Source organism: Carcharodon carcharias, chromosome 19 (assembly GCF_017639515.1).
Source record: "Carcharodon carcharias isolate sCarCar2 chromosome 19, sCarCar2.pri, whole genome shotgun sequence".
Taxonomy (NCBI): domain Eukaryota; kingdom Metazoa; phylum Chordata; class Chondrichthyes; order Lamniformes; family Lamnidae; genus Carcharodon; species Carcharodon carcharias.
This window is the reverse complement of record NC_054485.1, coordinates 17,747,237-17,774,053: the sequence shown is the minus strand read 5'-3', so window position 1 is coordinate 17,774,053 and position 26,817 is coordinate 17,747,237. Positions and strand designations below refer to the sequence as shown.

Sequence of the window (26,817 nt, the reverse complement as noted above, 5' to 3'; positions counted from 1 at the left end):
TTGCCCTCTTTGAGCCCTGGCCATTGAGACTAATTTTACCATCACAACTCATTTGAAATCAATTAACTCTGCACAAACCAATCCGTTTCAGCTTCGACAACACAATAATGAAATATTCATTTCACATTTTAAAAACCGTTTTCAATTCATTAGCTAAGAGCACACACAACAGCAAACACTGCCTGTTAGTTATAATGTGTGGGACATTATAGATGTGCAATGGAGCTTTACAGTCCAACCACCACCAATTAAGCAAAAAGCTTCCACATCTGTTGAATTTAAACTAGTAAATAGCAATTTTACATTTAAATAGTGATTCGTAGGCTTAACATTTTACAAAACTTAACTGGCATTTCCCTGATGTACGTAGATTCCAACATAAAGTCTACATCATTAACTCTGCAGTAGAGAATTTATAAGAGGCAATGATTAGGCCACTATTAGACCATTATCTGCAGTTTTGTGCACTCCATTATATAGATAACATGGAAGCTATAGGGAGCATACAGTGAGAATTCACAAGAATGATGGCAGGAGTGCGAGATCATAGTTATGATGGGAGACTTAAGCTACTGGCACTATTTCTACCAGAGCAGAGAAGATTGAGAGGGGATTTAATAGATACTCTTTTAAAATGTGAAGGATTTTCATAAAGTGAATTAGGAAAGACTGTTTCTTTGGTTTGGGAATTATTAGGGTGCTTGTTTCTCCCAGCCAGGCTTGGCATTAACAGGGCAGTAAGGGCCCCAACGTGGGATTGGCAACCTTATCACCCAATTAAGACTGATGATACAGTTGGTGCCATTTCTGAAAGGGCCTACAACTGGCTATCTAGGCCGCTTAGAGGTTTTGGGTGGTTGGGCCCTTTTTAATATGGAAATTGTGGTCCTAGAACTCCGACTGCAGGCTACACAGGTGGTGTAGTCGAGGATGTTTATAGCAAAAGTTTGGAATTATTCTCCTCCCACTTACCTACCATAATTGTTACAATTATGAGGTTTATAAGATTATAATGTTTTGGACTATGTCTTTAAATTTAGATTAAAATGAAGGGGGCCATGTGACTTCCAATTTCTGCCTTACAACAAGCCTAATTTAGTCAAGGGGACTGGCTGAACAAGGTGCAAAGTTCCCAAACGTGGGAACAAAGGGCAAGGACAGTGTGCTTACAAGCAAATAGACTTACCGATTCGAAGCTTTTGGGGCAGAAGGAAAGACAGAGAGGGGAAGAGAACAGCAGCTGGTGCGGTCAGCAGAGAGAAGCTGCTGCTAGTTCTCTGCGAGCTTTCAAAGCCTGATACGGGAATGTGATGGTCTCTGGTTGATGAGATGCATTCCGCAGCCATCTAAGGAATCCAGGAGGTTTGTCCTGGCATGTCCAGAGGGGAAGAAGCATCATCAGAGTGAGCTTTACTGGTGCTAGTGAATTTGGGAAACTCTCCAAAAACTGAGGGAAGTGCTTGGAGACGGTTACTTCAAAATTACCACTCGAAGAAACGGGAAAATGTGAACCCTTTGGAAGCCAGAAGTGACTGTGAACTATTTGCAATAAGGACTGTAATTCTGTGCAGAGTGTGATAAGTATAAAAGAGGAACATTCTTTTCTGTGGTTTAAAATATAAGTTGCCTATAAAATTAGTGTTTAGTTAACAGTGTTTTTAGTCATTTGTTGCAGTAAAAATAAAAAAAGTGAACTCTTGTTGTGCCATCCTTTTCGTTTTAATTAAAAAAAAACGTTATCAGTCTCTACAGGGATCATAACACAATCAGATATTGGCCATTTAGTCTGCTGCTCCACACTACCCACCTCAATATCAATGAGGCTAAGGCCTCAAAATTGTGGCCTCCTAGAACTCATCAGTTATCATATTAACTGAATGAGGAGAGAAATTAGAAATTTCTTAGTGCAAAATGTTATTTTGAGCATGGAATGCTTTACTCCAGGGAATGATGGAGGCAGAGATTATTGCATCTTTTAGGGGAAATGTGGATAACAACAACAATTATTATTTCTATTTCGATAGCACCTTTAAATGTAAAATGCCCCAAGGTGCCTCACAGGAGCATTATCAAACAAAATGTGACACCAAGCTACATAAGGATATATTAAGAGAGATGATGAAGAGCTTTGGTCAAAGAGATAGGTGGTAAGGAGCATCTTCAAGGAGGAAAGAGGTGGAGAGGTGTGGGGAAATAATTCCAGAGCTGCAAGCACAGCCACCAATGGTGGTGGGATTAAAATTGGGGATGTTCAGGAGCCCCGAATTGGAGGAGCAGAGGACAGGGCTGTAGAGTTGGATGAGATACTGAAATAGGGAGAGGCGAGGTCAGGGAAGGATTTGAAAACAAGGATGAGAATTTTAAAATTAAGGCATTGCTTAAGCAGAAGCCAAAGTAGGTCATTAAGCACGGGGGAATGAGTGAATGGAACTTGGTACAAGTTAAGACCTGGGCAGCAGAGTTTTGGATGACTTCAAGTCACACAAAGGATAGAACATGGGAGGCCAGCCAAAAATGCTTTAGAATATTGAAGCCTAAAGGTAACTAGGCACGAATGAAAGTTTCAGCAGCAGACGATTTGAGGGAGGGACAGTCCAGCGATGTTACGGAGAAAGAAGTAGATGGTTTTCGTGATGGAAATGTGGTTGGAAGCTTAACTTGGGTCAAATATGACACCAAGGTTGCGAACTGTCTGGTTCAGCCTCTGACATTTGCCAGACAGAGGGATTTTTTTCACTGGCTAGGAAACGGAATTTGTCACAGAATCCAATGGCAATGATTTTGGACTTCCCAGTATTTACTTGGAGGAAATTTCTGCTAATCCAGTGCTGAACGTTTGACAAACAGTCTGACAATTTAGGGTGAAAGAAGGGGTCAGGGGAGGTGGTGGTGAGGTACAGTTGGGTGCATGTCTGGACGAAAGAAGAAACAAGGCTCTGAGAGAACAACAACAGAATTAAGTTTGGATTGCTCTAGGAAAGAGCCTGGAAAGACAGAATGGTCCAATTTGTCTCCTGTACTGTAAACATAAATGGATGTAAAAAAAAATGTGGGCACCATTGAATAGCCTTATATAACAGAATACTTGTCAGTAGAGATGGCACTTCCACATGGAAACACCTGTCACATTTCCATAGTATGAGAATCGAAAGGAACATAAACACATCATAATGGGATGGTTAAAATATATTTTAAATCATTCTGTCCGCAAAATGGAAACCATGCACCAGAGGGTGCTCTTGTCTCAATGTATTCCTTTGCATTTTAGAAAGAACCCTTAAAATAGTTACCATATGTAATTGTCAGCTGTTAATACTTGACAGCATCAGCGCTAGAAGTTGACCAGTGGAATATGGAGTACCATGACATACTACTTATGAAATACTTGTCTATATCAGTGCAATTAAGATTAATTATCTGCTTGGCTCAATGGTAACTCTCTTACTCCTAAATCAGAAAGTTGGGGGTTCAAGTTCCACTCGAGGACTTGAATACATCATCTAGGCTGTTGCTTCAGTGCATTGACAAAAGGGTGCTGTTAATTCAAGGGCCTGCCTGCCAGCTCAACTAAAAGATCCCAGGTTACTATTTAAAGGGCACAGGGTATGCTGGTCAACATTCCTTCCTCTATCAACACCTCCAAAAACAAATTAACTGCTCATGTATCTCACTGTTGATTGGGGGACAAATCTGTGCATGTTTCATGCTGTATTTGCCTACCTAAATAGCCAAGTGGTTATGGTACTGGGTTTGTAACCCCAAGATCAAGAGTTCAAATCTTACAATGGCAAACTATGAAACAATGTAACTTCATCTGAAACAGATGGAAACGGGTTTGTACTCGAAAGAGTTACCTAAATAGCCAAGTGGTTATGGTACTGGGCTTGTAACCCCAAGATCAAGAGTTCAAATCTCACCATGGCAAACTACGAAACAATGTAATTTCATCTGAATAGGAACAGATGGAAACGTGTTTGTACTCGAAAGAGTTACAAGACACTGGTGATTGCATTTCAAAAGTAAGTAACTGACTGCAAAACACTTTTGGATGCCTTAGGACATGAAAGAAGCTATTTAAATTTAATTCTTTCCTTAGTCATCTTGTAGTTTTTATGTCTGATAACGTTTTAGCTGCTAACAGTTATTCATTTCTGATATGCCTGGTATACTGATTGTATCCTGGGTCTCATTTATTCTTTAATAATCTGCCGCCACCCTACTCTTCGTGGCTTGTTTGCTTTCTCACTGCCCACTTTCCTGAAGACACTAACTTTAATGGTACACATTTCAAAAGGCACCAGCAGCTCTTTGGTATCTCACCCAGGTCGTCATTCTTTATACAGGCAGATACTGGGAAGGCAATCAACTGTTGAGGGCACCACGGTTAAACCTGATCTTGTCCACAAGTATAAATTAGATAGAGTTTCTGTTTTGAAGATAGCATGTTTCTGAAGTTAAACAATTCAACTCAATTACTACATATTAAGAACCTACACAATTTCAGAGACCATTGTAAATCTAGCATGTTTGTCAATGCGTCCAAATCACACATTCTTTAATATAAGCGATGTATCTTTGAAAATTAAGGCCAAGTATTCTAAACCATCCTATTCATCAACCTATACTTCTACTTTCTATGGTTTAGTCAGATACCCTTACCTCTTAACAATAAACTTCAGTGACAGAAAAGCTGTCTATTTTTTTTTGTTTCGTCTATCATTTATCTTTCTTATATATATTCTTTTAGTTCTGAAGTAAATGCTTTGAAAACAGCTGTTGAAAATATGGATGAAGCATTCTAAAGCCCTGTGCAACTGATGGAACCTTGCACGTTGAGTGGCTCATTGGAAAATCACGGGACCACTGCCTGTGATTTTTTTTTGCCCAATAATGACAAGTGGCTCATGACCCCCAGAAGTCCTGACCTTTATTTGTTGTGAATAGTGGGGCAAGGAGGATGGGGAAAGTCAGGGAGAGAATTCTGTCAGTCCACCACTAATAATTAGTTAAATTTGTACCATAATCAGAAATTAGTGTTGGCCAAATGGTTTTTAGCAGCTCATGCGTTCACTATGCTGCTCAAATTAAAATACACCTTCCACATGGTGAAACTCCTCTCACTGCACTGACAAGGCATTAAATGACAGTAACATTTTCCCCCTTTTTTACATAGAGGAATTAATACTTTTACTCCGTGTATCTTCTGCACAACATGCAGTGCACTACCACTATCATGATAATTCTCTAGCGAGCATATTGTACAACAGTGCAAGTATAGTCCAGATATCAGAACCAATCCTTCAACATGTCAAATATCTACTTGCTGAAGATCTTGATGCTCATGCATGGTTTACTGTAGATTCTTTGCTGAAGAGTATGCAGTTGTACAGCAGTGTCATGAGTAATGTTCCAAATGGGTAGCCTGGATCTTTGCCAGATCCAACCATTTAAACTACTCACCAGGGGATAAATGAGGAACCCCACGATTTCCATATTTTGTGAGCATGCCTTAGAAACCATTGTTAATATATAAAATTCTTCGGCAGTGTTTTTACCCTATTTGCATGTTCTTTGAGTAGTATCTCCTTCATTGATGAGTACCATGGAACAATGCAATGCTTATTGAGTGGCAGTTTGGGTGCAGCCAATATAATCTTGTACCCTGGGAATGCCATATCTTTTGAAAAACCCTGCAACTATCGGTCTACTATTATATCCTGGTGCTGAGTTCAATGTTGCCCCATATTCATTCATGTGATGTGGGCGTCGCTGACTAGGCCAGCATTTATTGCCCATCCCTAACTGCCCTTGAGAAGGTGGTGGTGAACTGCCTTCTTGAACCGCTGCAGTCCATGTAATGTAGGTACACCCACAGTGCTGTTAGGAAGGGAGTTCCAGGATTTTGACCCAGCAATAGTGAAAGAACAACGATGTATTTCCAAGTCAAGATGGTGAGTGGTTTGGAGGGGAACTTTCAGGTGGTGGTGTTCCCATGTGTCTGCTGCCGTTGTCCTTCTAGGTTTGGAAGGTGCTTTCTCAGGAGCCTTGGTGAGCTCCTGCCATATAGCTTGCAGATGGTACACACTGCTGCCGCTGTGCATCGGCGGTGGAGGGAGTGAATATTTGTGGATGGGGTTCTAATCAAGCGGGTTGCTTTGTCCTGGACGGTGTCACGTTTCTTGAGCATTGTTGGGGCTGCACTCATCCAGGCAAGTGGAGAGTATTCCATCACACTCCTGACTTGTGCCTTGTAGATGGTGGACAGGCTTTAGGGATTCAGGAGGTGAGTTACTCACCACAGGATTTCTAGCCTCTGACCTGCTCTTGTAGCCACAATATTTATAATGGATTATCTTGGTTATGTGTTGGGAAACTATAGATTGACCAACTACTGCCACATTGTCCTGGCGGCCTTCCTATTTGGGCCTTGGACTCAGGAGGTTCTCTTCTACTGGCAAACTTCCAGCTTCAACAATTTGTCTTGCAAAGTGAAACTAGCTAACATGCCCATGTTGCTGTGTTGATTGAAACAGTTAAGCCATTCCTTACAATGTTTCTATACTTCCCTGCTGGATTTCTCCTGGTACTCTCGCTGAAATAATGCATCTTTATAGCAAGGCAAAATAAACACATTTGCTTTTAATTGGTGCTTAATAAAGTCTTAAGCAGGTAGAAGAATGTGAATACTGAATTTGTGCATTAAAACTGAATATTCCCCAGAAGAATACTAAGACCATGGGCAAAAATGAGCAAATGCTGTGTAACTTTGATAACATGTAAAACTGCTACATATTAACGCACATTAAAGCATCTTGTGGTAGTTCTAATGCAGTAATTCTACTCACTCGTTATTCATTTACAATCACTCAATGGTCTATTCCTTGTCCTTTGGCTCATATAATTTGACATCTTTCTAGTCTAGAAATTCAACATTTTTCAACATCTCAAAGGCACAAGGTTGACATTTTGTTTTGCAGAATACCCTTTTCTCCTGATTATTTCTTCTGCAGGCTGCCTGGCTGCATATATTATCTTTCAGCTATTGAGTTATTATCATCTGAGTCACAAGCTTTTCAATTACCATTCATTTAGTTCACTCTTGAAGCATAATTCCCATATGAACTGTAATTCAAAAGCAAGCCAGGTGTTGTTTTCCTCTCTCACCTACGATGAGATGGCTCACTATCACATGGAATTATAGCTAACACAAATAAAAGCAGCTAATAAATCAGCTCCAATCAAGATCCTTGTTAAAAGATAGAGAATCCATCAGTTTGTTGACTACTTGAGTTCAGGGGGCCCCATAGAAAGACCAGCAAGACAAATTTAAGTTACTTAATTGATACAAAGTCTTATTTATTAATTCAGTTAATTTTATAATTTGTCACTATTTATTTATTTTTAAACCAGAAGCTGCAATAAAATTATAAATTAATCTAAAGTTTGATACACTGTCAATTAAAAGTCAAAGCTTTCTAGGTTTTGCCTATAACCCGGTGTCCATTTGATGTGTGAATCATTATTTGATAGAGATCTGCAGCAGATCTCAGTTGGTTGGTCTGTTATTCTGTGGACTTGCTATTTACCATTACACTGCTGGCTGCATTCACCAGCTTGGTCTTGTGTATGTACAAATGTTCTAATTACATATAACAGCACAATGATCCTATGATGGTTTACAAAGTGACAGGTTATAGTAATGTCACTGCAACTTAAGCACAGGCTACCAATTCTAACGGTGAAACAGCTGTTATGAGGACGTGGTTTTTAAAGATGGAATTTCTAATTTTTCTTTCTCCGGCTGGATTTTTAAAAACCACTGGGACACTTTCTACAGATAATGGAAAACTCTCCAGACTGTGGCAATCCATACTATCTCAAATTCCAAGTGGGATGAAAGAAAAACAGACACTCAAGCCCCTGGGGAGCATCAAAGACGCAATTCCTCTGTTGGCTTCACACCATCCTGAAGCTTTTCAAATGTTTCTGAGATAAGACATCAAAATGCAATTACATGTTCTGAAACAATAACTGCAGCAGGCATGAAATAATATAATTTCTCTGGAATAAACAGCCAGCAAGGTACTTTTAAGGACTGGGGAGAGACCAAAAGACAATGCTGAGCAACTGAACACAGGTTTTGAAATTGTGTGCCTCTCTGTCTCTCATAAGTATTGTGCTCAGTTTGCAAAGTAACCATCCTACTGCGAACTGAGACCTTTTGGAATAAAATGTGGAAATCTGCTCCATACAACTACACCCGGATTTACAACTGAACAAAACGGCTGCAATGTGGAGTCATTGCTTCGAGACCAGCCAAGGAACAGCTAACCATATACTCTTCTGTTTTACTTTTCATGAACTGTAAAAATCCTATAAGCCTATCCTCTTACTCTGCAATCTGTACTAGTGTGTGTGTGTGCACGCACGCACACACACACACGTGCCTGACAAATGTGTGTAATGTATAAATAGTGGGTGTGATTTACCTAGTTTTTAAAAATTCGGCAAATAGTTTCAATAAACTTATCTTGTTCTTTGTTTCACCTAAGAAAACCTGTCTTATAATCTCTGGGGCTCTTACAGAATTGGCAAAGCACATCCTCTCCCAATTCAAAAAACCCTGTTACAGTCAAACCTGGAAGACTAGGGGAGTAATTTCACCCCTCATGTGGTGTAACACAGCTGAAATGAAAATTCATAAGCAACCAGATTCAACTCTGATCTCAACCTCTTGCACATCCCAAAAGCAACATTTATGGGGTGGAAATGTTCCTGGAGTTAATAATCTCCCATACTAATAGGTTAGCTTCCATAGTAGAAATGACTCTGTCACGACTCTGAACCAATTCTGTCATACTTTCATCATTGGCATTACTATCAACCGGCTTTTAATGCCTTTGAATATCTTGAGAAGCCTACACAGTTAAACTGCAAAATATTGTGTTCATTCAAATAAGCATGGGTGACTTCATATCCTCTGATCAACAAAGTCGTGAGTTATAGGTCATCCATTCTCAGTTAGTGAGTTACATGTCATGGGTGATACATATGGTTCTGTTTTAGAAATTCGTTAAAACAGTTCTAAGTATTTTTTCCCCCTGTGGATAAACTGTGATTTTAAAATTCAGTACCCCTGAAGTTACACAGTACAAATATTAGTGTTTGTATGATGTCTCTTTGTCTACTGTTTTAGTAAGAGCCTAAAGTATTTGAAACAAATAAATGAGTTCATATGTCCTTTAAAATAGCATACAAAAGAATGCCATGTGAGGACATTATGTTTTCTACAGTAATAGTGGCAAAGTATAATTTTAAGGTTTGCGAACCTTTTAACACTAAGGCATCCATCATGATGAAGGGCAACATCTTGAACTATGAGATAACCAGAATATCCTTTAGAAAACTAAAGACTTGTCTCAGTCCATTTTCCATTTGCAAGTCTGAAGCTGATAATGGCTATAACACTTTACACCTACATGGATGAAATTAGCTGAAGCCTTAGATCAATGCTGCATAAACAAAGATCAGAATGTAGAGAATACTGGGTATGGTAATAATTAAAATAACACTTAGCAAGTTTTATCACTGAATTACACTCTTTTCCATGTGTCATCGGCATGAGTCAAACAAATTAATATATGCAACATTTATGCCATTCCTAGCAGCAGTGTCCAAGGACAGTATTGGGACATTGTTAGTTTAGAAACCATATCATTATAGACTGGGACTAGACCAGCTTGTTTCTAGATTTTCTGCTACTTTGCCAAACTCAAGATGGTATTGCTTTTAACTGAACTACTTCACAGGAAGCAGGAATGCTTGTGAATCTGGATTATTAATTACAGTCTAGAATTAAATCCACAGCTATGATGTTTAAAAAAAAAGTTACTGGTAGGACTTGTATTCATTCCTTTGAAGCTTTCGTCAGCAACAGTAGTAGCTTCAAGGGGAGTAACTCTGATCTCTCATGGTGACATGAACCAGAGTCTCAAACTTTGGGTAAATAAACATTTGCAAAAAGATCAGTGACATGTCAAATTTTCTTCAGCTTTAACTTTGGAAGATATGGAGACACTGCAGCACAAGGTAACTCCTGGCTGAGAAAGTTTTACAACATTGAAAAGCCACTTACAAAATCACTCGAGTTCCTTGTTTTGCAGGCACCCAGATTACAAATGAGCACAAAGTTTGAATCTGACAATCTTGAATTCTGCCAGTGTTCATCCACACATCCATTCCATGTACACTTAAGTTAACCTCCTTAAACCAGTGACCTCCCTGGCCAGGAACATAAGATTGCACAGCTAAGGACATCTCTAACTATGGGATGACATCCCTCAGCTAGTGCAAGAGAAGGTAAGATTCAGTAGCAAATTCAACTGTCCTGTTGTGGCTTCTTTGGCTTCCCTGGTAAATACAGCCACTGTTTTGTTACCCACCAATTTCAAAATAACCAGGAGTGTTAATTTTTTGAAGTAACATCACTGTTTTATAGATAGTTGTTACAAGATGCCATAGCACCAGTTACAATGAGACCTATGTGGCATTTGAAAAATTTCTCTAGCTGTAGGCGGATCTAATTTGTGAGCACTCTGCGTGTTTAGTCCTTGAGCTGGGCCTCTCCCTATAGTAAACAGCTAACAAGTTAACTTCTCTGTTATCAAATTTAATACTGAATTAAATTTTGTGACACTCTTTACACAAACCTCCTCTTACAAAAATGATACTGCATGGTTACTGACCTCAATTACAGACGCAATGACTGTTAGGCTGATGAGAACATCACAAAATTGAGGTTTTTTCATATCTCAATTAAACATAATCTTGCTTCTGAGGAAGTGGAAACTGGCAGAAAGCACTCAGGGACAGTAAAGTGTCACTTATTGAGGGTATGTCAGATCCAAACATTTTGTTCCTCCTTAACCTGAGATGCAAATTCTAATGAGTATGTTTTAGTTGTTGTAAATATCACCATTTAATTGCACATACACAAACAGACATGAAGAGGGGCTTGGCAGCTCATCCAGAGAATTCTAGGAGGCTGACATACAACCAAATCTTCTACAATTAAGTCAAAAAAGACATTTTAAAAATAAAATTTGATCAGAGGGAAATTGTTTCACCAGGGAATGACCACAACAGGTTTTGACTGTACAATGTCTACCCTATCCCTGATTTATGCACATGCTAAAAAGTAGGAGCAAACGAACAAAGCCCAATCTGAATTGTCCAATGTAAAATCTGATATGGGTGCGTATGGAGCCACCAGTTCCTTAGTTTCCAGAAGCTGGAACCTTGAAGGAACTGCAGAGTGAGAGTGCTGGGCTCATACATCTTCCGAATTTGGGCCAGTTTGGTCTGGTTTGACTTTTTGTTCGTACCTCCCTAATAAAAAACTAGCTATGTAGAAAATAGAAAACGCTTTTATTTTGCCTTCAGCTAATAATTTCAACTGTATTGGGTAATGTGCAGTAATACATTAAAAACATGGTTGTTGAGTTCACAGTCAGCTGTCAGCAAACCTTAGCACAAGTCACACCTGACAACTTCTATTCACTGATATGTTAATATGAGATGATCACATTGGCAGCTATAAAAATGATATGAGAACTTTTCTTTCAATTTAACGCACAGCGAACAAACAAATGATAAATATACATCTAAATAGTCTGTTGCGGAACAGTACATATAATAGGGAAGAAGGTGGCTATAGTCTATAACATTATATAATCCTGATTGCCTTCAGCCTTACGTTCAATCATCGTCAATTGCTTCTGTCTTGATCTCACTTCCACCCTGGCCGGCCAAAGCTAGGACCGAATGATTGACAGCTGCCATTTCGACAGCCAATGAGATGGGGTCTTGCTGATGGTCACTATGGCAAGTATTTTCATCCTATGGAGGAGGGGAAAAACACAAACTGCCATATAAGTAGCACTGGATTTAACTGAAATAAAACATAATCTTACAATTCATCACTAACATATGTTGTGTGTCTGTCAACTCCTATGTCCGTTCTGTAAAAAAGCTTTCTCTCGTATTACACTTAAAACTGCACTTTCAAAATCAAAACAATCCAACCTTTGGCTCTCCATTCACCAAGATTCCCCACTGCCCTGGCCCTGAACTCACATCTTTCTCTAGCTTCTCTCCCATCTCCCCTCATGCTCTCCCTGAGCTCATCTTGACCATGAGACCCATCTCCCTCCCTCCATCCTATTCCCACTAAACCCTTGACCGCCCAATTTCCCTTCCTCGCTCCCATGCTAGCTGATATTGATAATGGTTCCCTCTCCTTGGGTGCTGTTTCTCTCTTATTCAAATCTCCTGTCATCAACTCTACCCTCAAAAAAAAACAACCCTTAACCCCTTCACCTTTGCAAACTGCCGCTCCATATCCACTCACCCTTTCCTATCCAAAGTCCTTGAACATGGTGCTGCCTCCCAAATCTGTATCCATCTTTCCCAGAACTCCATGCTTGAATCCCTCCAATCAGACTTCCACACCTGTCACATTACCGAACTGCCTCTTATCAAAGTTGTAACTGGTATCCTTTATGACTGGGACCATGGTAACCTATCCCTCCTTGTCCTTCTTTATGCTAAATTTTGTTTGATAATGCTCCTGTGAATCGCATTGGGACATTTTACTCTGTTAAAGGTGGTATATAAATACAATTCCTTGTTTTCCCTACAGAGGTACAAATATATGCATACTGCCATAAGGGTAACTTGCCCAGCCACTCACTAAAAACAAAAATGTATCCAAGAAACCCACAGAAGATGGAAGTTTTTTCCAAACATATATGTTATAATAATTTTATATTAGTTCTATTCATTCATGAGGATATTTTTGGCTGTGAATATTCTCTCAAAATTCTTTAACTTCCTGATCCTGACATAACAACATTGCACCTGTTGTAGTCGGGTGCTAGAATTATCAACATTGAGAATCTATGCTGTCAAAAAATTCCCAGGGTACTTATTGAAAGCTTCTGATTTGAATATTGTATATGCTGTTATAAAAGGAACAGAATATAATTACAGAACATAGTTCAGCCAGCTTTTTTTTTTACCAAATCTCTCTAGGTATCCTCTCAGGATTGGAATGAATGCCTCTGTGAAGCATCTGAGAATGCTTTTCTATGTTAAAGCAAGTTGTTGTTGGAGACAAAGGTTGATTTATTTTAACCATGCCAACCAAACAATTAACATGCTTTTTTTAATACAAAGAACAAGCCTTGAGGCGTCATTATTGCAAATGTTATCTACCAATCACAGATAACCTGAGGACACAGTAGGATAAACACTGGTTTGTAATAAACGTTTGGAACTGAGTGATAAGATCCTAATGTAATCTTGCAGATTTGGATGACACATTAAGTGGTAAAGCCTTAGTAGTTTCTCCTATCCCAACCTCAGTGAGACCCCAGTGTGTCTCCCTTCCAATAAGGTGCTCATTAGAATCTGCCACCTAATGCAAGCCTCAGAGCTGGGCGAGGATGGCATCGTCAGTGGCTACAGAGGTGACTGTGATCCTGAATTCCTTCACGTCAGGCTCTTTCCAGGCTGGAACAAACAACATCTCCAACATCTTGCAGCCACTGTTGTACAATGGAGGTCACTGGTGCTTTATATGCAAAGACAGAGGGGGAGAATTTTTAAAATTCTTTCACAGGATATAAGCATCGTTGGCTGCATTTATTGCCCTCGAGAAGGCGGTGATGGAGCTGCCTTCTTGAACTGCTGCAGTCCATGTGATGTAGATACACAAACAGTGCTGTTAGGGAGGGAGTTCCAGGATTTTGAACCAGTAACAGTGAAGGAACGGTGATATAGTTCCAAGTCAGCATGATGTGTGGCTTGGAGGGGAACTTGCAGGTGGTGTTCCCATGTGTTTGCTGCCCTTCTCTTTCTTGGTGGTGGAGGTCGTGGGTTTGGAAGGTGCTGTCGAAGGAGCCTTGGTGAATTCCTTCAGAGTATCTTGTAGATTGTACACATTGTTGTCACTGTGCGCCGATTGTGGAGGGAGTGAATGTTGAAGGTGGTGGATGGGCGCCAATCAAGGGGACTGCTTTATCCTGGATAGTGCCGAGCTTCTTCTGTTGTTGGAGCTGTACTTATCCAGGCAAATGGAGAGTATTCCTCATATCCCTGACTTGTGCCTTGTAGATGACGGACAGGCTTTGGGGAGTCAGGAGAGGAGTTACTTGCTGCAGAATTCCCAGCCTCTGACCTGCTCTTGTAGCCACAATGGTTCAGTTCAATTTCTGGCCAATGACAACCCCTAGGATATTGATTGTGGGGGGATTTAGTGATGGTAATGCCATTGAGTTTCTAGGGGAGATGGTTGGATTCTCTCTCATTGCTGATGGTCATTGCCTGCACTTGAGTAACACGAATGTAACTTGCCATTTATCAGCCCAAGCCCGAATGTTGTCCAGGTCTTGCTGCATATGGGCATAGACTGCTTCAGTATCTGAGGAGTCGTGAATGGTGCTGGATATTGTGCAATCATCAGTGAACATCCCCACTTCTGACCTTATGATGGAGAGAAGGTTATTGATGAAGCAGCTACAGATAGTTGGGCCTAGGACACTACCCTGAGGAACTCCTCCAGTAATGTCGTGGGACAGAGATGATTGACATCCAATAAGCACAGCCATCTTCCTTTGTGCTAGGTATGACTCAACCAGTGCAGAGTTTTCCCCCTTATTCCCACTGACTCCAGTTTTGCTAGGGCTCCTTGATTCTACAATCAGTCAAATGCTGCCCTGATGTCAAGGGCAGTCACTCTCACCTCACCTCTTGAGTTCAGGCCTTTTGTCCATGTCTGAACCAAGGCTGTAATGAGGTCAGGAACTGAGTGGTCCTGGCAGAACCCAACGAGCAGGCTATATCTGAGTAAGTGCTGCTCGACAGCACTGTCGATGACAGCTTCCATCACTTTGCTGATGATCGAGAGTAGACTGATGGGGCTGTAATTGGCCAAGTTGGATTTGTCTTACCTTTTGTGTATGGGACATATCTGGGCAATTTTCCACATTGCCGGGTAGATGCCAGTGTTGTAGCTGTACTGGAATATCTTGGCTAGGAACGTGGCTAGTTTTGGAGCACGTCTTCAACACAATTGCTGGGATGTTGTCAGGACTCATAGCCTTTGCAGTATCCAGTGTCTTCAGCCATTTCTTGATATCACGAGGAGTGAATTGAATTAGCTGAAGACGGGCACCTGAGGCGCTGGGAACCTCAGGAAGAGGCCAAGATGGTTCATCCACTCAGTACTTCTGGCTGAAGATGGTTGCAAATGCTTCAGCCTTCTCTTTTGCACTAACGTGCTGGGATCTTCCATCATTGAGGATGGGGATATTTGTGGAGTCTTCTCCTCCTGTTAGTTGTTTAATTGTCCTCCACAGTTCATGATTGGATGTGGCTGAACTGTAGAACATACAGCTGATCCATTGGTTGTGGAATTGCTTAGCTCTGTCCGTTGCATGCTGACTATGCTGTTTGTGATGCAAGTAGTCCTGTGTTGTAGCTTCACCAGGTTGACACCTCATTTTTAGGTATGCTTGGTGCTTCTCCTGACATGCCCTCTTGCACACTTCATTCAACCAGGGTTGATCCCCTAACTTGATAGTAGAGTGGGGGATATGCCGGACCATGAGGTTACAGAATGTGGTTGTATACAATTCTGCTGCTGATGATGGCCCAAAGCGCCTCATGGGTGTTCAGTTTTGAGTCGCTAGATTTGTTCGAAATCTATCCCATTTAGCAGGGTGGCAGTGCCACACAACTCGATGGATGGTATCCTCAATGTGAAGATGGGACTTCGTCTCCATGAGGATTGTGTGGTAGTTATTCCTACCAATACTGTCATGAACTGATGCATCTGAGACAGCTAGATTGGTGAGGACAAGGTCAAGTCAATTTTTCTCTCTTGTTGGTTCCCTCACCAGCTGCCACAGACCCTGTCTAGCAGCCAAGTCCTTTAGAACTTGGTCAGCTCAGTCTGTAATGTTGCTACTGAGCCACTCTTGGTATTGGACATTGAAGTCCTCCACCCAAAGTATGTTCTGTGCCCTTGCCACCCTCAGTGCTTCTTCCAAATGTTGTTCAAAATGGAGGAGTATTGATTCATCAGCTGAGGGGGAGCGGTACGTGGTAATCAGCAGGAGGTTTCCTTGCTCATGTTTGACCTGATGCCAAGAGACTTCATGGGGTCTGAAGGCAATTTTGAAGACTCCTAAGACTACCCCCTCCCTACTGTATACCACTGTGCCGCCACCCTCTGGTAGATCTGTCCTGCTGGTGGAACAGGACATATCCAGGGGCGGGAATGGTGGTGTCTGGGCTATTGTCTGTAAGGTTTGATTCCGTGAGTATGACTGTGTCAGGCTGTTGCTAGGCTAGTCTTTGAGACAGCTCTCCCAATTTTGGCACACGCTCCCAGGTGTTAGTAATGAGAACTCTGCAGGAGTGAGTGTGCTGTTGTCGTTTTGGTGCTAGGTCATGGTGGTCTGTCGGTTTCATTCCTTTTTTTAGACTTCGTAGTGGTTTGATAAAACTGAGTGGTTTGCTAGGCCTTTTCAGACGGCATTTAAGAGTCAACCAGGTTGCTCTGGGTCATGTAGGCCAGACCAGGTAAGGAAGGCAGATTTTGTGCTCCCCATGGTGCACAGTGCCATTGATTGTACACACATCACTTTACAAGAGCCACATGAAAATTCAGAGATATACCTCAAGCAGAACGTCCAACTGTTGTGTGACCATATGCAACACATAATGCAAGTTAATACCCAGTACCCTGACCACAATCACAACGCTATGAAAACAGAACATACTGGAAATGCTCAGCAGGTCTAGCAGCAATCCGTGGAGAGAGAAACAGAGTTAATGTTTCAGGTCTATGGCCTGCTGAGTATTTGCAGCATTTTCTGTTTTTATTTCAGGTTTGCAGCATCCACAGTATTTTGCTTTTGTATTAGCAATCATGATGCCTTTAGTCTGTGCCAGTTCACTGTACCATCAGGATTTCAGGCACCACAAGCAACCCGGTTGTGGGGGGTCGCGTGGTTGGTCTATCCGTCAAACACATGACTCACGACTCTGGTGCACAACCCATGTCCAGGTGGGAAGCATGCATTCAACAAGGGACAGTTTTTAAAAATTAATTTATGGCATGTGGATGTATCTGGCTAAGCCAGCATTTATTGCCCATCCCTAATTGTCCTTGAGAAGGTGGTGATGAACTGCCTTCTTGAACCGCTGTAGTCCATGTGGTGTAGGTACACCCACAGTGCTGTTAGGAAGGGAGTTCCAGGATTTTGACCCAGCAACAGTGAAGGACGGTGATAAATTTCCAAGTTAGGATGGTGAGTGACTTGGAGGGGAACTTCTGGGTGGTGGTGGTGTTCCTATTTATCTGCTACCCTTGTCCTTCTAGATGATAGTGGTCGTGAGTTTGAAAGATGATGTCTAAGGGGGCTGGCTGAGTTCCTGCAATGCATCTTGTAGATGGTACACACTGCTGCCACTGTGTGGCGGTGATGGAAGAAGTGAATGTTTGTGGATGGGGTGCCAATCAAGTGGGCTGCTTTGTCCTGGACGGTGTCAAGCTTCTTGAGTGTTGTTGGAGCTGCATTCATCCAGGCAAGTGGGGAGTATTCCATCACACTCCTGACTTGTGCTTTATAGATGGTGAACAGGTTTTGGGGAGTCAGGAGGTGAGCTACTTGCTGCAGAATTCCTAGCCTCTGACCTGCTCTTATATTCACAGTATTTATATGGCTAGTTCAGTTCAGTTTCGGGTCAATGGAAACCGCCAGGACGTTAATAGAGGAGGATTCAGTGATGGTAATGCCATGGATTATTGAGGGGCGATAGTTAGATTCTCTCTTGTTGGAGATGGTCACTGCCTGGCACTTGTGTGGCACGAATGGTACTTGCCACATGTCAGCCCAAACCTGGTTATTGTTCAGGTCTTGCTACATTTGCCCATGGACTGCTTCAGTATCTGAGGAGTTGTGAATGGTGCTTGACATTGTGCAATCATCAGTGAACATCCCCACTTCTGACCTTATGGCGGAAAGAAGGTTATTGGTGAAGCAGCTGAAGATGGTTAGGCCTAGGACATTACCCTGAGGAGCCCCTCCAGTGATGTCCTGAAACTGAGATGATTGACCTCTAACAACCACAATCATCTTCCTTTGTGCCACATATGACTCTAACCAGCGGACAGTTTTCCCCCTGATTCCAGTTTTGCTAGGGTGCCTTGATGCCACACTCGGTCAAATGAGGCCTTGATGTCAAGGAAAATCCGTCTCACCTCACCTCTGGAGTTCAGCTCTTTCGTCCATGATTGAACCAAGGCTGTAATGAGGTCAGGAGCTGAGTGGCCCTGGCAGAACCCAAACTGGGCGTCAGTAAGCAGGTTATTGCTAAGCAAGTGCCACTTGATAGCACTATTGATGACCCCTTCCATCACTTTACTGATGATCGAGAGTAGACTGATGGGGCGGTAATTGGCCAAGTTGGATCTGTCCCGCCTTTTGTGTACAGGACATACCTGGGCAATTTTCCACATAGCCAGGTAGGTGCCAGTATTGTAGCTGTACTAGAACAGCTTAGGTAGGTGCACGGCAAGTTCTGGAGCACAAGTCTTCAATACTATTGCTGGAATGTTGTAAGGGCCCATAGCCTTTGCAGTATCCAGCACCTTCAGCCGTTGCTTGACATCACGTGGAGTGAATCAAGTTGGCTGAGGACTGGCATCTGTGATGCTGGGGTCCTCCAAAGGAGGAGGCCAAGATTGTTCATCCACTCAGAGCTTCTGGCTGAAGATGGTTGCAAATGCTTCAGCCTTCTCTTTTGCCCTCATGTGCTGGGCTCCCCCATCATTGAGGATGGGGATATTTGTGGAGTCTTCTCCTCCGATTAGTTGTTTCATTGTCCACCACAATTCACAATTGGATGTGGCAGAACTGCAGAACATAAGAGTGGATTAATTGGTTGTGGAATCGCTTAGCTCTGTCTATCACTTGCTGCATATGCAGTTTGTGACGCAAGTAGTCCTGTGTTGTAGTTTCACCAGGTTGACACCTCATTTTTAGGTGTGCCTGGTGCTGCTCTTGGCATGCCCTCCTGCAATCTTCATTGAACCAGGGTTGATCCCATGGCTTGGTAGTTATGGTAGAGAGGGGGAATATGCCAGGCCATGAAGTTACAGATTGTGGTTGTACACAATTCTGCTGCTGCCCCACAGCGCCTCATGGTTGTCCAATCTTGAGTTGCTAGATCGGTTTGAAATCTATCCCTTTTAGCACAGTGGTAGAGCGACAAAACACAATGGAGGGTATCCTCAATGTGAACATGGGAAATCGTCTCCACAAGGACTGTACAATGGTCACTCCTAATGATACTGTCATGGACAGATGCAGCTGTGGCAGGCAGGGATTGGTAATCAGCAGGTGGTTTCCTGACCCATGTTTGACCTGATGCCACGAGATTCGATGGGGTCCGTAGTCAATGTTGGGGACTCCCAGGGCACCTCCCTCTCGACTGTATACCACAATGCCAGCACCTCTGCTGGGTCTGTCCTGCCGGTGGGACAGGACATACCCAGGGATGGTGATGGTGGTGTCTGGGACATTATTTTTCCGTGAGTATGACTATGTCAGGCTGTTGCTTGACTAGTCTGTGAGACAGCTCTCCCAATTTTGGCACAAGCCCCCAGATGTTAGTGGTGAGGACTTTGTGGGGTCGACAGCGCTGGTGTGCTGTTGTTGTTTCCGGTGCCTAGGTCGATGCTGGGTGGTCCATCTGGTTTCATTCCTTTTAGACTTTTTAGCGGTTTGTCACATGTAGGTCAGACCAGGTAAGGACAGCAGATTTACTTTCCTAAAGGACATTAGTGAGTTAGATGGGTTTTTCCGACAATCGATTCATTTGACTTTAATTCCAGATTTTTATTGAATTCAAATTTCACCATCTGCCTTGGTGAGTCTGTCCTGCCAGTGCCATTTCAGAGGGCATTTAAGAGTCAACCACATATGGCTGTAGGTCTGGAGTCACATGTAGGTCAGACCAGGTAAGGACAGCAGATTTCCTTCCCTAAAGGACATTAGTGAACCAGATGGGTTTTTACAACAGAGCATTACCCTGGGTTTCTGGGATACTAGTCCAGTGACAATACTATTACACCGCCACTGCCTTCCTGCTAGCCACACAAAATCTCATTGAGCAGACCACTCTGGTGCTTAAGCACGGTTGCTTGGACGGCTCTGGAGGAGCCCTGCAGTACTCTTTAGAGCGCATGTCACATTTTGTCATGGTCTGCCGCAACATCCACATCCTCGTTTATGATGAAGTCATAACCCCTGCCACTAGATATACGGCGAACAGCTAAGAAAGAGGAGGAAAAGAAGGAAGAAGGGAGGAAGAAACCAACACATTCCCTTTCCAGCTGGGGTTCTCTGTGATCATCGAACTGCGTTATCACAACCCCAGTTCCCCAATCACAAATAGGCCTACACCTTCCGTTCCCTGTTTACTGATCATCACAGCATGCTCTTGACCACAATACTGAAATAAAAAATGCCAAAAAACAAAGATCCAAATCAACTTTATCAATTAACCCATCCAATACCCAACATTCAACTAATCCCTCTTATAAATTTCCTTAGTGCCTGTCTTCTGTGAGTTTTTGCTTACCCTAGTTCTCCTACACAATGCTAACCCAGTGGCTGCAGCACACCTGGCAGGAGAGTGCTGACTTCCAAAGAGAGAGACTGCAGGTGGCCTTTTAGGACAATCTTGAGTAGCCCTGGCCCCAGAAGGCCTGACGTTGGACTTCACCACCTCAGCATAGGTATTACCAATCTGGGCTGGATGATTGATAGACTGCCATTGGTAGGAGGACAAATGCTGTCAGCCAAAGAGAGAACAGCGGGTTCATGCTGCACAACACCAATGCCACTCCTCTGAGGCAACACCTCAGCAATCGTACCAATGTATTGGAGGATAGATTGCTGTGAGACCCTGGAAGTGGTAGGCACTGGTATCTGCAGCCATGATGGAAACAGCCTGGGCCTGCGTGGGAGCAAACTGGTCCTATTTGACTTCAGTCTAAGCTCCCACTGTATAACTCGGATTGGGTGGTTTATGCTTGTTTTGCAATGCAAGCTGAAACATCAGCCACCAGGCGTTGCATCATGGTTGCATCCACAAGTCTGGTAATGGAGTTGGCCACCATTTCCCTGCTGGAAAGGGTTACATTATTTAATCACATAACAGGGCCTGCGGGGGGGAATCTAGAACTAGGGGGTATCGTTTAAAAATATTAGATCGCCCATTTAAGATGGAAATGAGGGAGAATTTCTTCTCTGAGAGTCATTGGCATTTGGAATTCTCTTCTCTAGTGGGCAATGGAGGCTGGGTCACTGAATATATTCAAGGCTGAGTTGGGCAGATTTTTGATTGACAAGAGAGTCAAGGGTTATGGGAGACAGGCAGGAAAGTGGAGTTAAGGCCACACCATATCAGCCACGATCTTATTGGCTGGCGGAGCAGACTCGAGGGGCCGAAAGGCCTACTCCTGCTCCTCTTTTTGTTCTTACTCTTATGACTCCAAGCTAGCAGGTGCCGGACTCATCCATGCTTCTTTGCTGTGACTGTATGCTTTCTGGCAGACCAGCCAATGCATGAAGCATTTAATTCTGCATTCTCTCAGCCTTTTTGTGTGTGTCATCCCATCAAAGTACTCATCTGACTCCACTGCAGAACTCGTGTGTGACCTTACCTTGAGGTGAGTTGGCACCTCTGCTACCATTTGGCACTGCCCTGGCTGCTGATCACTCATGCCCAGTGTCTCATCATATGCAGATTCTCCCACCTAAACTATGCATGATCTCAGTATCTGAGTTGGTGGCTGTAAGTGAGAGATTGAGTGATGGTGTTTCTTCACCCGTCTCATCTTCCTCTTCCATTCTAGCTATTGCACTGCTGCTTGGTCAGATTGCAGCTCTTGGGTATCTGAAAGAAGAAAGGCAAAGGAGTAGGGTTATGGTGAGAGTAGTGGGGGAAAGCAAAAGGTGCATGCTTACACCATCTGCAGCTTGTAAATCAGAAGAGATTGTAGGATGAGGGGAAAGTTAGAAGTGAGAAGGAGGGTTGGGGTATGAGTATAGCTACACCTTCATTCCCTTCAGCCTTGCTAATGGCAATGTCAATGGCCACACTCATGTCCGCTCCAATAGTGCCGACAACCATCTCCTCCAGCAGGGTGAGGAAATGCAGCTGTGCCCAGGGTGACCAACTGGAATTATCCCGTAATCCATGTTTATGTGCCACGTCCCAGGTCAGGCTTCCTGGAATGTGTTTTGTTGCCATGCCAAAGCGCCCCTTAAATTTCTCTCTGGGAGTTGGTCACCTTGGCCGTGCCTGACCCTGCCGATTAGGCATTGCTGCCTCTGGTTGTGCACTACCCTTCCCTGTGAAAGAGAGGGGTGCATCTCATGTGTTAATAGAATCCAAGCCAACTGGTGAAGTCAAAACCAAGGCACAGAGTTTTTCTTTCCTGAGAGAGTTTATTGACTTTGTTCAGCCTCGTACCTCTTCTCCCAACACCCAGTGCCCCAGTTATCCCCATGTGATTCAAGTATTTAATTAAACAATGCTCTTTACCTGTGTATCTTAACAATATAAACAATTGCTGGAAAAAAGAGAATGTTGAAGCTTTTCGTCTTGCACTCATCAGGACACTTTGCAAGAATACCAACATAAGGGGAAAAGAACAATTTATACTGTATGAGAAGATAGTGCTGATCAATTGCCAAGTGGATTCTGATTGGTAGAGACGTTGCCATGGCGAATGCATCAGTTTATGGCGGCTGGCAGTTAACTGCCAAGCATTGTTTGAAATTTAAACCAGGCAGCTTGACCATGATATTCCTCAGGGCAATGCCAAGACCAGAGTCAAGTTACAAACGTGAGGTATGAGTCAAGGTTGACAGATATTCTTAGTAGATTAGTGAAGGGGTGGTGGTGAATTGAGCAATGTGTGAGGCCAATGGCTCATCTGTAAACATACGGCATTTGAAAATGCATTCAATGATTTTTCAACATGGTCACTGAGCTACTTACGGCACTGCATACAAGTTCTCAGGCTACAGTGCTGGCACTGATCACAACAGCTATCTGTTCCCAATGCCTGTATTATCTCGAGGACCTCTCCTCTTCCCCCGAGGATACAGTACTTCTCTGCTCCTGTCCACCTCCTGCACCAAGGCCTCCAATGTTGCACTGATGAACCTTGGAGCACACTCTCTGAACTGTTGTGCCACTTTTCAGTGTTCTTTTTGTTCAGACATTCTTGCTCAGCCACTTTCAGCATTTACTGGGTCAAAATGCACCTCCTCTTTAAGTAGTGGAGGCTAGCTTTTACTTGCACCCATTGTTCAAGCAGGCAGCCACTCATCAGCGCACTTAGCACTGGCTTGCACATCCAATGTTGCCTGCATTGGGAGCAAAGGTCGCAGTTAATCGCCCATAATGATCCTCATGCCCATTTTTTGGCCTTGCCAAATTTTGCAGCAATTGTCTTATGGCACCTGCTATGTTAACTGAAACATTATGCAATCAGAATTTGAGGCAGCCAAAAATGCAATTTTAAATACTGTTGAAGGAGTTGCTAAGAAGGTGTTAATTAGATTCAACTTGCAGTCTATTGTTAATCAATAGATTTGTGAATCTATTAAGAAGCAGCTGGTGGGTTCAGATACAGGTTCTAAATACTTCAATTAGAAATCTGTTGTTTAATGAAACAATGGCTGATTAATGAAAATATCCAGGATAGGTTTTAATCTAGATTTCATATGCTAGCGTATTTCAAGAATTTATTTTCTGTGATCAGGCAAAAACCCAACCACACCATCCTGCTTAGAAGGAGGGCTACCAATAAACAAAAAAGATGATATTTCCAAATTAAAAACAACATAAAGTAATTGATATGACAATCAATAAATCCAATAGTAAGTCCCGTGTGGTGCCCACTGGTTATTGAAGATTTCAAGCATGCAAGGTTTAATACTTATTACTTGTTTGCTCTCTGGCAAAGGTTTCTAAAGTCAGTGCTATTCAACACAAGGACTGACTTTTCAAAAATGTAAAAGTCCCACGAAACTCATTTATTGCTCAAATGCTGTTTTGATGAAATCATGTCAAATTAATGAATCTACATTAGGTAAATACTTCAACTGAGTCATAAATAATACAAAAAAATCCAACCATAGAGCAAAGCAAAACTATTCTTGATAATCTTAAACACAAAACATATTTAGAGAAATACATTGGGTCTGAGCTGTCTCAAGGCCCTAATTACTCAATTAGTAGTCTGTGAAGAACAACTTCTCTCTTTGAAAATGTGAGTATCAAATGTTGGTGTCAATGAGGAGCTAATCGCACCAAGTGTTCGTGATTCAGCTGCACAAATTGAATTTATTGGAATAACTTGGTCTACATAAGTAATTCGCAGCAGAAAAATCTGATTACAGATCTCGACAAAAACAGTTAACTGAATAAAGCTCACTAAGTAAGCACAAAGACAACAGCTGGTCACTGAGTGCAGCTATTCACAGTGTGAGAACTTGGGAATTTGGTGACTGAAGGAATCTTAGGGGTTAATTTTAAGGGTTAATCTCTTTCTAAGATCTAGTCTAGTTTACATTTAACATTTATCCATAATTTACTGTTAAAGTTCAGATGCTTTCAGCCTTAGTTAAGGATAAACAAGCTCCTTACAGGTGAGGCAGCTGCAGTTAGTTAATTAGGTAGTTAGTTTGAACTTGATTCTCTAGACAGCAGTGCTGTCTCATCTCTGTAGAATTTCAGCTAGCATGAAGACAGCAGCTAGTCACCAAGTGTAGCTAGTCATAGAGTATGAGCCTGGGAATTTGATGAGTGAGGGAATTCAGTGCAGTGAGGGAGGAAGTGCTGTTCAAGTAAGTAATTAGCTTAACTTTTAGTTCTAAAGAGGGTGGTGGACCAGTTTAAAAGAGCTAGGGGATTCAGTATGAAAAAAATTCGAAGTGTGACACCACAGAGAAACAGGCAAGAGATTGGTTGGTGAGTATTTTGCTCATTTATCATTCAATACATGGGTAATTTAGTAGTAATTGTAAGGTTCTAATAGTTGTAAGGTTTATTAGCAGTATAGCAGTAGTAAAGCTTATTATGAGCAGTAGTGTGTAGGTTTACAGTCTCCAGTTTATAATAAATAGTCAGTAACGTAAAGTTAAGGCACTGCCGGGCAGCTCTGCCAGGTGGAATGCCCATCCTGTAACATGTGGAAAGTCATGGACACTTCCTGTGGCGTAGACGACTACATGTGCAGGAAGTATCACCAGCTGCAGAAACTTGAGCTCTGGGTTTTGGAGACTGAGCGATGACTTGAAACACTATGGTGCATCCGTGAGACTGAGAACTATGTGGATATCATGTTTAAGGAGCTGGTCACACTGCAGTTTAAGAGAGTATAGGCAGAGAGAATGGGTGACCACCAGGCAGTCTAGGAGGACCAGGCAGGTAGTGCAGAAATCCCCTGGGTCAATCTCACTCTAACTGGCTTCCTGCTTTGAATAATCAGAGGAATGCAGCCAGAGCCAGGTCTGTGGCACTGCAGGTGGCTCAGTGACAGGAGTGGAGAAAGAAGAGTGGAAGAGCAATAAGTGGTAGGGGATTCAATAGTTAGGGGAACAGTGTTTCTGTGGCTGTAGACGTGACTCCTGGATGGTATGTTGCCTCCCTAGTGCCAAGGTCAAGGATAACACTGAGCAGCTGCAGGACATTCTTATGGGGGGAGGGTGAACAGCCAGAGGTCGTGGTCCAGATCGATACCAATGACATAGATCGAAAGGGGGGATGAGGTCCTGAAAGCAGATTTGAGAGAGCTAGGAAAGGGATTAAAAAGCAGGACTTCAAAGGTTTTCTAGTAAAGTATGTTGAGAAACCAACTAGAGAATGGGCTATTTTAGATCTGGTATTGTGCAACGAGAAAAAACTAATTAATAACCACATTGTAAGGGGCCTATAGGGAAGAGTCATCATACTATGTACATTACATTAGGTTTGAAAGTGATGTAGTGCAATCCCAAACTCGGGTCTTAAATCTAAACAAAGGAAACTGCAAAGGCATGAGGGGCAATTGGCTGTGGTAGATTGGGAAACCACATTAAAAAGGTATGGCAGTAGACAGGCAATGGCAAGTATTTAAAGAATGAATTCATGGTTTACAACGCATATACATTGAGGCATAAGAACCCAACGGGAAAAGTGATCCGACTGTGGATAACAAGAGGAATTAAGGATTGTATTAGATCAAAGGAAGAGGGTTATAAAATTGCCAAAAAAGTAGTAAGCCCGAGGATTGGGAGCTTTTTAAGAATTCAGCAAAGAGGACCAACATACTGATAAAGAAAGAGAAAGTAGAATATGAGAGTAAACTAGTGAGAAACATAAAAACAGACTTTAAAAACTTCTATAGGCATGCAAAAAGGAAAAGATTAGCAAAGACAAATGTCTTTGGTCCATTACAGACAGAGACAGGAGAATTTATAGTCGGGAATAAGGAAATGGCAGAGAAACTAAACAAATACTTTGTGTCCGTCTTCATTGAGGAAGATACAAAAAACCTTCCAGAAATACTAGACAACCAAGGGGCTAGCGGGAATGAGGAACTGAAAGAAATTAGTATTAGTAAAAAAGTAGTACTGGAGAAATTAGTGGGATTGAAAATTGATAAATCCCCTGGACCTAATG

General features: G+C 42.3%; 1 protein-coding gene across 8 annotated transcripts in view; it reads right to left on the bottom strand.

Annotated features, from left to right (window-relative positions):
- The window catches only part of LOC121291913 (homeobox-containing protein 1-like), an 87,239-nt gene that overhangs the window by 6,532 nt on the left and 53,890 nt on the right, over window positions 1-26,817 (bottom strand). For 5 of the 8 annotated variants that reach the window (XM_041213571.1, XM_041213575.1, XM_041213576.1 and 2 more), the window contains exon 10: window positions 9,574-11,898. In XM_041213571.1, coding sequence (XP_041069505.1) covers window positions 11,758-11,898 — 141 coding nt within the window. In that variant the 3' untranslated portion in view covers window positions 9,574-11,757. Of the gene's footprint in view, window positions 1-9,573; window positions 11,899-21,650; window positions 22,036-26,817 lie in introns of those variants that run through there. The other 3 variants (XM_041213572.1, XM_041213577.1, XM_041213578.1) reach the window with 3 other exon arrangements.